Source organism: Prunus mume, linkage group LG5, assembly GCF_029339155.1.
Source record: "Prunus mume cultivar Tortuosa linkage group LG5, ASM2933915v1, whole genome shotgun sequence".
Classification (NCBI taxonomy): domain Eukaryota; kingdom Viridiplantae; phylum Streptophyta; class Magnoliopsida; order Rosales; family Rosaceae; genus Prunus; species Prunus mume.
The window spans coordinates 1,025,776-1,036,663 of record NC_142702.1 but is presented as its reverse complement, the minus strand read 5'-3'; the positions used below and the strand labels follow the sequence as shown (position 1 = coordinate 1,036,663).

The 10,888-nt window shown below is 44.9% G+C and overlaps 1 protein-coding gene across 1 annotated transcript; it reads left to right on the top strand.

Annotated features, from left to right (window-relative positions):
- Positions 1 to 9,488: 9,488 nt before the first annotated feature.
- On the top strand, positions 9,489 to 10,274 carry LOC148916588 (uncharacterized). Its single transcript, XM_089051718.1, has 2 exons — positions 9,489 to 9,660; positions 9,910 to 10,274. Exons 1-2 carry the CDS (start codon positions 9,489 to 9,491, stop codon positions 10,272 to 10,274), a joined length of 537 nt encoding a protein of 178 aa, XP_088907844.1.
- The last annotated feature ends 614 nt before the right edge of the window (positions 10,275 to 10,888 follow it).

Below are 10,888 nucleotides of genomic sequence, written 5' to 3'. Positions count from 1 at the left end.
TAGATAACACTAGTGGATACCACAAAATTTTATGTTATATTTAACGAAAGTATAAATAAACTCTTAATTGTTAGTGAATATATTGTTTTGATGGCATACGCATTCTAAGAAACTAGTTTCAACGATCCAACCATCAAACTTGTTTATTTATACTTCGAGATCGTATACGCCAAAAATTGGAAAAATTAAACATTCAGAGATCAAGTAACGGGACAAAAATTTTCGACGGTTATAAATGAAAAATCATGATTTAACGGTTATTTTAACTCCGATTTTGATGATTTTTTACCGCTACACTCCTTGACCCTATATAAATACAATGACTGAATTTGATCTTTAATTTAAAATATTTACACTAGTGGATACCACAAAATCTTATGCTATATTTAACAAAAGTATAAATAAACTCTTAATTGTTAGTAAATATATTATTTTGATGGCATACACATTCTAAGAAACTAGTTTCAACGATCCAACCATCAAACTTGTTTGTTTATACTTCGAGATCATATACGCCAAAAATCGGAAAAACTAAACATTCAGAGATCAAGTAACGGGATAAAAAATTTCGACGGTTATAAATGAAAAATCATGATTTAACGGTTATTTTAACTCCGATTTTGATGATTTTTTACCGCTACACTCTTTGACCCTATATGAATACAATGACTGAATTTGATCTTCAATTTTAAATATTTACAATAGTGGTATAAAATCTTATGTTATATTTAACAAAAATATAAATAAACTCTTAATTGTTAGTGAATATATTGTTTTGATGGCATACACATTCTAAGAAACTAGTTTCAACGATCCAACCATCAAACTTGTTTGTTTATACTTCGAGATCATATACGCCAAAAATTGGAAAAAATAAACATTCAGAGATCAAGTAACGAGACAAAAAATTTCGACAGTTATAAATGAAAAATCATGATTTAGCAGTTATTTTAACTCCGATTTTGATGATTTTTTACCGCTACACTCCTTGACCCTATATGAATACAATGACCGAATTTGATCTTCAATTTAAAATATTTACACTAGTGGATACCACAAAATCTTACGTTATATTTAACGAAAGTATAAATAAACTCTTAATTGTTAGTGAATATATTGTTTTGATGGCATACACATTCTAAGAAACTAGTTTCAATGATCCAACCATCAAACTTGTTTGTTTATACTTCGAGATCATATACGCCAAAAATCGGAAAAAATAAACATTCAGAGATCAAGTAACAGGACAAAAAATTTCGACGGTTATAAATGAAAAATCATGATTTAACAGTTATTTTAACAAACCATCATCTTTACATATAATAGACGTCCCTTTTTTTTATATAAAAAGCGTCATTTTTACATATAATAGACGACTTTTTTTTATTTATAAAAACCGTCATCTTTACTTCATAATAGACGACCATTTTTTAAACAAACCATCATCTTTACATATAATAGACGACCCATTTAAAAAAAAAACCGTCATCTTTACATATCATCTTTTTTTTTTATTTATAAAAAGCATCATCCTTACATATAATAGACGACCCATTTTTAAAAAAAAACCGTAATCTTTACTTCATAATAGACGACCCTTTTTTATAAAAGTGTCATCTTTACATATAATAGACGACCCTTTTTATAAATAAAAAAACCGTATCTTTACTTCATAATAGACGACTCTTTTTTAAACAAATCATCATCTTTACAAATAATAGACGACCCTTTTTTAAACAAACTATCATCTTTACATATAATAGACGACCCATTTTTAAAAAAAAGGGTCATCTTTACTTCATAATAGACGACTCTTTTTTATAAAAGTGTCATCTTTACATATAATAGATGACCCTTTTTTCAAAAAAAAAAAAAAAAAGTCATCTTTACTTCATAATAGATGACCCTTTTTTAAACAAATCATCATCTTTATATATAATAGACGACCCTTTTTTAAACAAACCATCATCTTTACATATAATAGACGACCCATTTTTTAAAAAACCGTCATCTTTACTTCATAATAGACGATCCTTTTTTTTTATATAAAAAGCGTCATCTTTACATATAAAAGACGACGCTTGTCATACTTGCTGTCGTTGTTTTTTGGTCAGATTTTAACTCTAAAGAAAAAAAATTTAATAAGACGACGTTTTTGTATTTGTGTGCGTGGTTATTAAAAAAATACTCAACAGTACCTCCGCTTTTTAGTTGTTTAAGTCACTTATCCACGACGGTTTTTTTACCGTCGTCTTTTTAAACACGACGACGGTTTTTTCTTCTACCGTCGTCTTTTTCACTTTTTGTAGTAGTGACAAGCACATAAGGAAAAGCCCTTTGTTCAAAAAAAAAAAAGAAAAAGGAAAAACCCTTGTGAAAGAATCTAGTAAGGAACGAATGAAATATTTTCTACTTCTAACAACAAATTGATAACTTTAAACCTTCATGGCAGTGATTAAAGATATATGAGAAATTTAATCATGGAAAGCTGATTATGAACTTCAATAAATTGCAGAAGTTGACCCCAACAACTATTCATCTAAATAGAAAAGCTTACATCCACCTCAAAAAAAACTACAAACATTATAATGACAAAAACCAGACCACGTTTGTTGCCTCTTTCAAAGCTCTTGATTGGCAAATGATTCATAATGAAGAAAAATATCAATCTCATTTGCTCCGTCCTTCAAAGCTCCTCCTCAGATGGTTGCACTATTCATGACATAAATGGAAACCCAAGTATTCCACAAGCTACACTTGCCATTGTCCATGAAGTCCACTTTTAAGTCAACAACCAGAAAGTTCTACACATTATTCTTATTTCAAATTCACGCTGAATATGATTGCATTTTTTGTTGGATGCATATCAACAATAGCATTTTTTTGTTTTAAATATTCGTGTGGCTGCAATCAATTTGAAAACTCACATTCAAAATATCAAATAACACCACAACAACAACAATAATAAGTGTGGGAACCAATTAAATCAAAACCCTAGGTCAAATAATTCCTTCCATTTGGGGATTATTTGACCTAATTGGGAATTACTCAACCTAATTGGGAGTTACTCAATTTAATTGGGAGTTACCCAATTAAATTGAGAATTACCTAATTAAGGTGGGAATTGATTTGATTCCTACCCCAATTCCCAATTAAATGAGGAGTTATCTAATTAAATTGGGATTTGATCTGATACCTACCACGATTAGGGATTTGATTTACCCAAATAAATCAAATCCCTAATTAATCAAATCAATGCCAAATCAGGGAGGAATAATTCCTTACCAACTACGGAATTATTCCTCCGAAACCCTAATCTCCGAGACCATTATAAATACTTAGCTACGCACAAAGGTCAAGGTACGTCTAAATTCCTACCGAAACTCTGCAGAAATTATTTCTCACAAACCCTAGCCACCACTTTCTTTCTCTCTCTGACACAAGGCTCCGGCCACCCGGTTTTCCTTGAAATACCCTACCTAACTTAGGCATCGGAGGGCCTTTGGCCAACACCCCCCGGGTGTGGTCCTTTTACCCCGATCTGTTTTGCAGGGAGAAAGAGAAGTGGAGAAGACGAAGGAATCTTAGACGAATATTCTCGTGAGGAAATTTGTACAAACAAATTGGTGCTTTCATTGAGAGCACGAGATATATTCAAAGAGGGCTCCAAATCCATCTTTCACACATTTTTTCAAACAACCATGGTTGACAAAAGACTTACGAAGAGTAACGCCACCACGACGGGCCCATCTCATGGTTTCGTGGTGGAAACCTCAATGCAACAGCACAGAATCATGCCTGCCAACACCCGCCGTCTTCTAGTGCTTTGCACCGCTCACCGCTGGAATTGCGAACAGCCACCACATGACCGGACCTCTACACCTTGCGATCGCCGCCGATTACGGAGTTGCTCGCCGCTGTCCCGGCATCGAGCACAAAGAGCAGCCACACCACATAACTACGGACTTGCTGATAGCCCCATGGCTACTCGACATCGTCCCAGTCTTGGAGCAGATCCATTCTCTCCCTCCTCTGCGATCACACTTGACATATGCACCTGTGTACACGTCTAATGGAGCCCTAGCCCACATGCCGTTGGGCCCGATGCACACCACTCTACTTGACCCGGCAGTCAGGTGGACCTTAACTCGCGGGTTGATCAACTCACACAGAAGGTCGATGATCAAAACAACCTGATTGGCCAGCTACTCAAGCAGATCAACTTGAATCAATGCCCCAATCTTGGACCCCGTGACGAGGAGAGGAGGGCACATGAGCATGTTGGCGAGCAGTTCGAGAGGTCCCAGGCTAGTCGACAAGGGCAAACCGGCAGGGAGAGAGCGAGATCGTGCAGGGCGAGACACGCATACCGCGAGCCGACTGAGCCGTTCGAGGTTAGGACCCAGGACCAATGTGCTCGAGAGGCTAGGCCCACAATCCAATGTTCGTGCTCGCTTAGGTCCACAAGGAGCTCGAGTTCGTGAGCGGTCGCGGCGACAAGCTGTGGAGGGATCCTCCCAAACTCAACCTTTTCTCCCGCCCCATCGGCAGGGCAACCAAGGGATCAACCCTTGGGAGCCGGAGAAGAAGTTAGCCAATCACGCTCGAGGCACCGAAGACGTCCGACCTGAACGACCTTCCTTGCAAGCGAGGATGACGATCAACGCCATCAGCCCGCCGAGGTCCGACATGCGGCGACAAGTCGTGGAGGGATCCTCCCAAACTCAACCTTCTCTCCGCCCCACTGGCAGGGCAACCAAGGGATCGACCCTTGGGAGTTGGAGAAGAAGTTAGCCGGTCACACTCGAGACACCGAAGATGCGACTGAGCGACCTTCCTTGCGAGCAGAGGGTGACGATCGACGCCACCAGCCCGCTCGAGGACCAACACGCGGCGACAAGCTGCAGAGGAATCCTCACAAGCTCAATCTCCTAATCTTCCTCACGGCAGAGCACCCAAGGATCGACCCTTGGGAACCGAGGGGAAGTTAGTCGACCACGCCGAGGCACCGAAGACGTTGACCCGAGACTCCAACCCTACGAGCAGTAAGATGTCGCAAAGCTAGTAAATGACCAACTCCGAGGTCTCCGACTCAAAGGAAGCGCAGAGGAGGCCCTGTGCAAGGAAATTGATCGAGTTGACTGCTCGCCCTTTACCGACGAGGTGGAACGAGCTCCACCGCCGGCGGTTTACAACGCCATCCATCACTCCATTCAAGGGGGACTCACCGAGAGTTATTTGAGGCACTTCAAGAGCGCCATGATCCCGCATAAGGCGCACGACGCCCGATGTGCAAAGTGTTCGTGATGACTCGCGAGGAGCAGCTCAGATTGGTTACACACTCTATCGTCTGCGTCAATAGGCAACTTCAAGGAGTTCGCCATCATTTTCACAAAGGAGTACACCTCCTACAAGACGGTCCGAAAGCATGCACCACCTGCTCAACCTACGCAAGAAGCGCACGAGTCTCTACGAGACTACCCGAGACGGTTTAAGGCCGAGAAGGCTAACATCATAGGATGCAACGACCAAGTTGCATCCTCGCTTTCAAAAAGGGCTTGCCAACCGAACACGAGCTATACCGGGAGCGGCCATAACTCCAAGTCAAACCTTGGCAGAAGTGTTCGCGACGGAAGAGCGCTACGCACTTTGGGACGATGATCATATCGCCGCAACGGAAGCTAGCAAGCAAGTTGACCACCCGACGAAGCAGGCAAGCCAAAAGAGCAACAAGTTCGAGCAAAAAGCCCAAGATAAGCGCAGATCGCGGCCCCAAGAGGGAAGCTTAGAAATAGGGACCTTCATTGAGTTCGCTATCCCAATCCACCAGATCCTAGCTCAGGTGAAGGATAAGCCGTGGGTGAGGAGACCACCACCCATGAAGGGAGACCCCTTTAAAAGAGACACCAACAAATACTGCGCATTCCACGGGGAGCACGGTCATTACACCAACAACTGCAACGCTTGGAAAAGGCACCTTGAGGAGCTGGTCAGAGAAGGCCATTGCACAGAGTTCGTTGCAAAGAAGGCTATCCAGCAGATCGAGGATCGTGATGTAGCTGCCAAGGAACCTCCCCAAAAGGTCATTCGAATCAACACCATTCTAGCCGACTCCCAAGAGTCCGGGCTGACCACCAAGGAGCGCAAGAAAAAGATCGCTCAGGCAACTTATGTCTCCCAAGTCACAACGGGAGTACCGGCTGTTGGGGATACACCTATCATCGGCTTCCAGAAGAAGGACTTGATCGGGCTTGACCTGCCACATAATGACGCCCTAGTCATCTGCATCCAAATTGAACAAGCTGTGATCGAGCGAGTTCATGTAGATGAGGGCAGTGCAGCCAACATCCTGCAACTATCTGATATCCAACAGATGGGGTTCGAGCCCAAGATTAGCAAACTTGCCAGATCGCTCACCGGCTTTAATGGGACCACATTAATCACTATTGGAACGATCGACGTGGATGTCCACTCACCCCCATTAGTTTGCTCGCAGACCTTCATGGTCATCGATGAGGTTTCCCCCTACAACGGAATCTTGGGCCGACCGTGGATCAGCAAGATTGAGGCCATCACATCCGCTCTACATCAGAAGATCCGTTATCCCATCCGGGGGTGGAATCGGGCAGATCAACAGATGACCAAGCCATGGCAAGGAGATGCACCACCCAAGGGCTCAAGAAGAGCAAGCGCTCACACCAAGAATGCAAGCGCCAACAAGGCAGAAGCGCTTTTAGCGCATAAGCAAACCCGAAAGGGAAGGAAGTTCGACTCACAATAGCGCTTAAGGAACCAGGATCAAGGTGAGGGAATCCGCCTAAGACTCCAAAAGGGCTTGGAAGCCCGAGGATGACGCTGAGTTAGTACCCGATCCCGACCAGCCGACAAAGAGGCGCAGATCGGCTCGCGCGTAATCCAAACAAGAAGGATCGAGACGAGGAATCCGCCGGAAGGCTCCCTTGAAGAAGGTTGAAGCCCGAGGAAGACGTTGAGTTAGTACCTCCCAATCCGATCAGCCGCAGAAGGAGGCGCAGATCGGCTCGCGCCAATTCAACTAAGAAGGATCGAGATGAGGGAATCCGCCGTAAGGCTCCCTTGAAGAAGGTTGGAAGCCCGAGGAAGACGTTGAGTTAGTACCCCTCGATCCTCACCAGCCGCACAAGAAAGCGCGGATCGGCTCGCGCCTAAGCTCCAAACGAAAGATGGAGCTGACCATCTTCCTTCGAACAACAAAGACATGTTCGCGTGGTCACCATCTGACATGTCTGGCATTGACCCAAACATCATCTGCCATCGGCTCCATGTAAAACCAGCTAGCAAGCCCGTGGTGCAGAAGAGACGCAACTTTGCTCCCGAGCGGGTCGCGATCATTGAAGCCGAGATCGACAAGCTCCTAGCTGCCGGTTTCATTGAAGAGGTCTTCTACTCGGAATGGCTGGCTAACGTTGTTCTGGTGGCGAAACAAGAAAAGGGAAAATAGAGAGTATGTGTTGATTACACCGACCTCAACAAAGCATGCCCTTAAGACAACTTCCGGCAACCAGCTGCTCAGCTTCATGGATGCTTACTCCGGCTATAATCAAATTATGATGTACGATGATGACAAGGCGAAGACCTCTTTCATCATCGGAAGAGGGACCTATGCTACAAGGTCATGCCCTTTGGGCTGAAGAACGCCGAAGCAACCTACCAAAGGCTAGTGAATAAAATTTTCAAGGAGCAGATCGGCAGAACCATGGAGGTGTACGTGGACGATATGTCGTTAAAGCCCCTGCGGCAGACCACCTCAAAACCTCACCGAGGCGCTTGACCTTACTCCGCCAATATCGCATGAAGTCAATCCAAGTAAATGCATGTTCGGTGTATCGTCTGGCCAGTTCCTAGGGTACTTAGTGTCGCAACGAGGTATCGAGGCACACCCGCGCCAAATCAAAGCCATTCTCGAGATGAAGTCGCCTTCCACAGAAGGAGATACAAACCGACGGCAGAGCAATGCCCCTTAACAGATTCCTCTCAAAATCTACCGACAAGTGCAGACCATTCTTCAAAGCTTTGAAGAAAGGACAAAAAGACAAATGGGACGAAGAGTGCGAAGTAGCTTTCCAGAATCTAAAGACCTACCTTACTTCACCTCCCTTGCTCTCAAAGCCGCCTCGGTGAAGACTTGTTCGTGTACTGGCAGGTCCAACTCGGTGCCACCACCTCATCCGAGAAGAACTTGGGCCCAACATCCGATATTCTACACGCAAAAGCTCTCTCGATGCAGACTCGCTACCCAAATTGGAGAAGCTCATTTTGGCCCTTGTGGTTTCTGCGAGAAAGCTGCGACCTTATTACCAAGCTCACCGAGTCATCGTCATGACCGACTTTCCTTTGAGATCAATCCTCCACAGCCTGATGCTTCTCAGACTCATGAAGTGGGCTATAGAGCTAAGCCAATACGACCTCCTCTACCACCAAGACTGCAATAAAAGCTCAAGCCTTAGCAGACTTTGTTGTAGAATTCACACCATTAGCCGAATAAGAGAAGCTGGTCAGCAAAAAGAAGGAAAGTTCGAGAGCGATAAGACCTCTACAACCTCGACCAACCCGAGACATGTGGCGGTTGCACGAGACGGAAGGCCGAACCGTAAAGGAGCCGGAGCAGGCGTCGTCATCATCACCCCAGCATGGAACCCTCGTTAGAGCAAGCTATCACGCTTGGCTTCCCGGCTTCAAACAACGAGGCAGAGTATGAGGCATTGCTCGCTGGCTTGTGCTTGGCAAAGGAGCTATCAATCAAAGCTGGCCATCTACTCAGATTCCCAGCTGATCACAAGTCAAGCCTCAGGAGAATACATGGCGAAGCACCCAAGGATGATCTTGTACCTTGACAAAGTTCAAGAGTTGTTGAAGGCGTTTCCCACCTTCACCATCCAGCAAGTTCCCAGAGCAGAGAACGCGCACGCAGATGCACTAGCAAGCTTAGGATCGCCGGATACCCAGTTCAGACGCTTCCATCCCGGTCGAGCACCTTGACCAGCCTAGCATAGAGGAGGCAGAGCAGCCGGACCTGATGCAGATCGATGAGGATCCGAGCTGGCAAGACCCAATTATTGACTACCTAGTGAATGAAAACCTGCCCAAGGACAAGTCCGAGGCCAGAAAAATCAAGCAGAAGCTGCAAGATACTACATGAAAGGCGACATGCTTATCCGCAGATCATACTACGGGCCTCATCTCACTTGCATCAAGTACCCACAAACGCTCGAGGTTCTCTGCAAGATACACGACGGCGAATGTGGAAATCACGCTGGGAGGCAGATCACTTGCTCGAAGGCTCTCAGCATAGGCTATTTCTGGCCTACCATGCGCCAAGACTCCACGGAGTATGCTCGAAGATGTGATCGATGCCAACACTACAAGCCGGTCCCTGGCCTGCCCGCTGAGGAATACCATCCGCAGAATACCATGGTCATTCATGCGGGGCCATTGACTTGGTGGGACCTATGCCGACGGCACCTGCCAACAAAGAGATGATGATCGTTGCCACTGATTATTTCACCAAATGGATCGAGGCCGAGGCTTTATCTTCTACCAAGGAGGCCGATGTTGAACGGTTCGTCTGGAAGAACATTATTTGCAGATTCGGTTGCCCGCAATCGATAGTCACCGACAATGGTACATTCGTGGGCGGCAGATCACCGTGATTCTTTACGGTATGGCATCAAACAACACCTGTCAACACCCGATACCCGCAAGGCAATGGCCAAGCAGAGGCATCCAACAAGATAGTGCTGGGTGCCTAAAGAAAAGACTAGAAGGCGCAGAAGGAAAATGGGTCGACGAGCTGCCAGGAGTCCTATGGGCTTATCGGACACCATTTTCCCTGTCCTATGGGATGTAAGCAATTATTCCCACACATCACAGTCCCTTCCATGAGCATTGAGGTGGGCAGTCTTGACCAAAACTGCAAGCAGATGAAAGTCAACCTTGATCTGCTTGAAGAAGAACGAGAAAAGGCTATTGTTCGAGTTGCCGCCTACCAGCAGCAGTTGACGTCCTACTACAATAAGAAGGCAAAGATAAGACAATTTCAGCCTGGAGACCTTGTGCTTAGAAAAACTTTCATCACAGCACCAAGGCAAGGGTCAAAGAAAATGAAGCCAAACTGGGAAGGCCCCTACGTGATCAGCCGATCTGGGGGCAGAGGAAGTTACACCCTTGATACTCTAGAAGGAAAAGAAATTCCAAGACAATGGAATGCCCACCACCTTCGAAGATACTATCCATGAAACTCTTCGCTTACCAACTTGGCTGCTAGCAGGCGACGAGCCTCCTGTACTTCCATTAAAGACAAACTACTTTTGATGTTACCTTTGTTGTTAATTTCCTTTATTCAATAAAGCGATGTATTCACACCAACATCAATACAAGAGCAAGCTTTTCAATGAAGTACTTTTCTGAGCATTATGTCTTACGAATATACACATGGCGGCAGCAAGCCCCATCTCCATTGCAGACAGGCTGCTTCACGAAGCACAAACTCAATGGAGTCTTTTTCGAGCATTGTGTCGCCTCATCTCCATTGCAGACAGGCTGCTTCACGAAGCACAAACTCAATGGAGTCTTTTTCGAGCCTTGTGTCCCTGACATACGCTCGCAGCGACAAGCCTAATCTCCATTGCGACAGGGATGCTTCACGAAGCACAAACTCAATGGAGTCTTTTTCGAGCATTGTGTCCGACATACGCTCGTAGGCGACAAGCCTAATCTACATTGCAGTGCTTCACGAAGCACAAACTCAATGGAGTCTTTTTCGAGCATTGTATCCTTGACATACACTCGCAGGCGACAAGCCTCATCTCCATTGCAGACATGTGCTGCTTCACGAAGCACAAACTCAATG

Coding starts and splice junctions, on each gene's coding strand:
- LOC148916588 (XM_089051718.1), top strand. CDS start 9,489: ATGCCGACGGCACCTGCCAACAAAGAGATGATGATCGTTGCCACTGAT. Junction 9,661..9,909: donor ATCGATAGTCACCGACAATG/GTACATTCGTGG, acceptor CACACATCACAG/TCCCTTCCATGAGCATTGAG.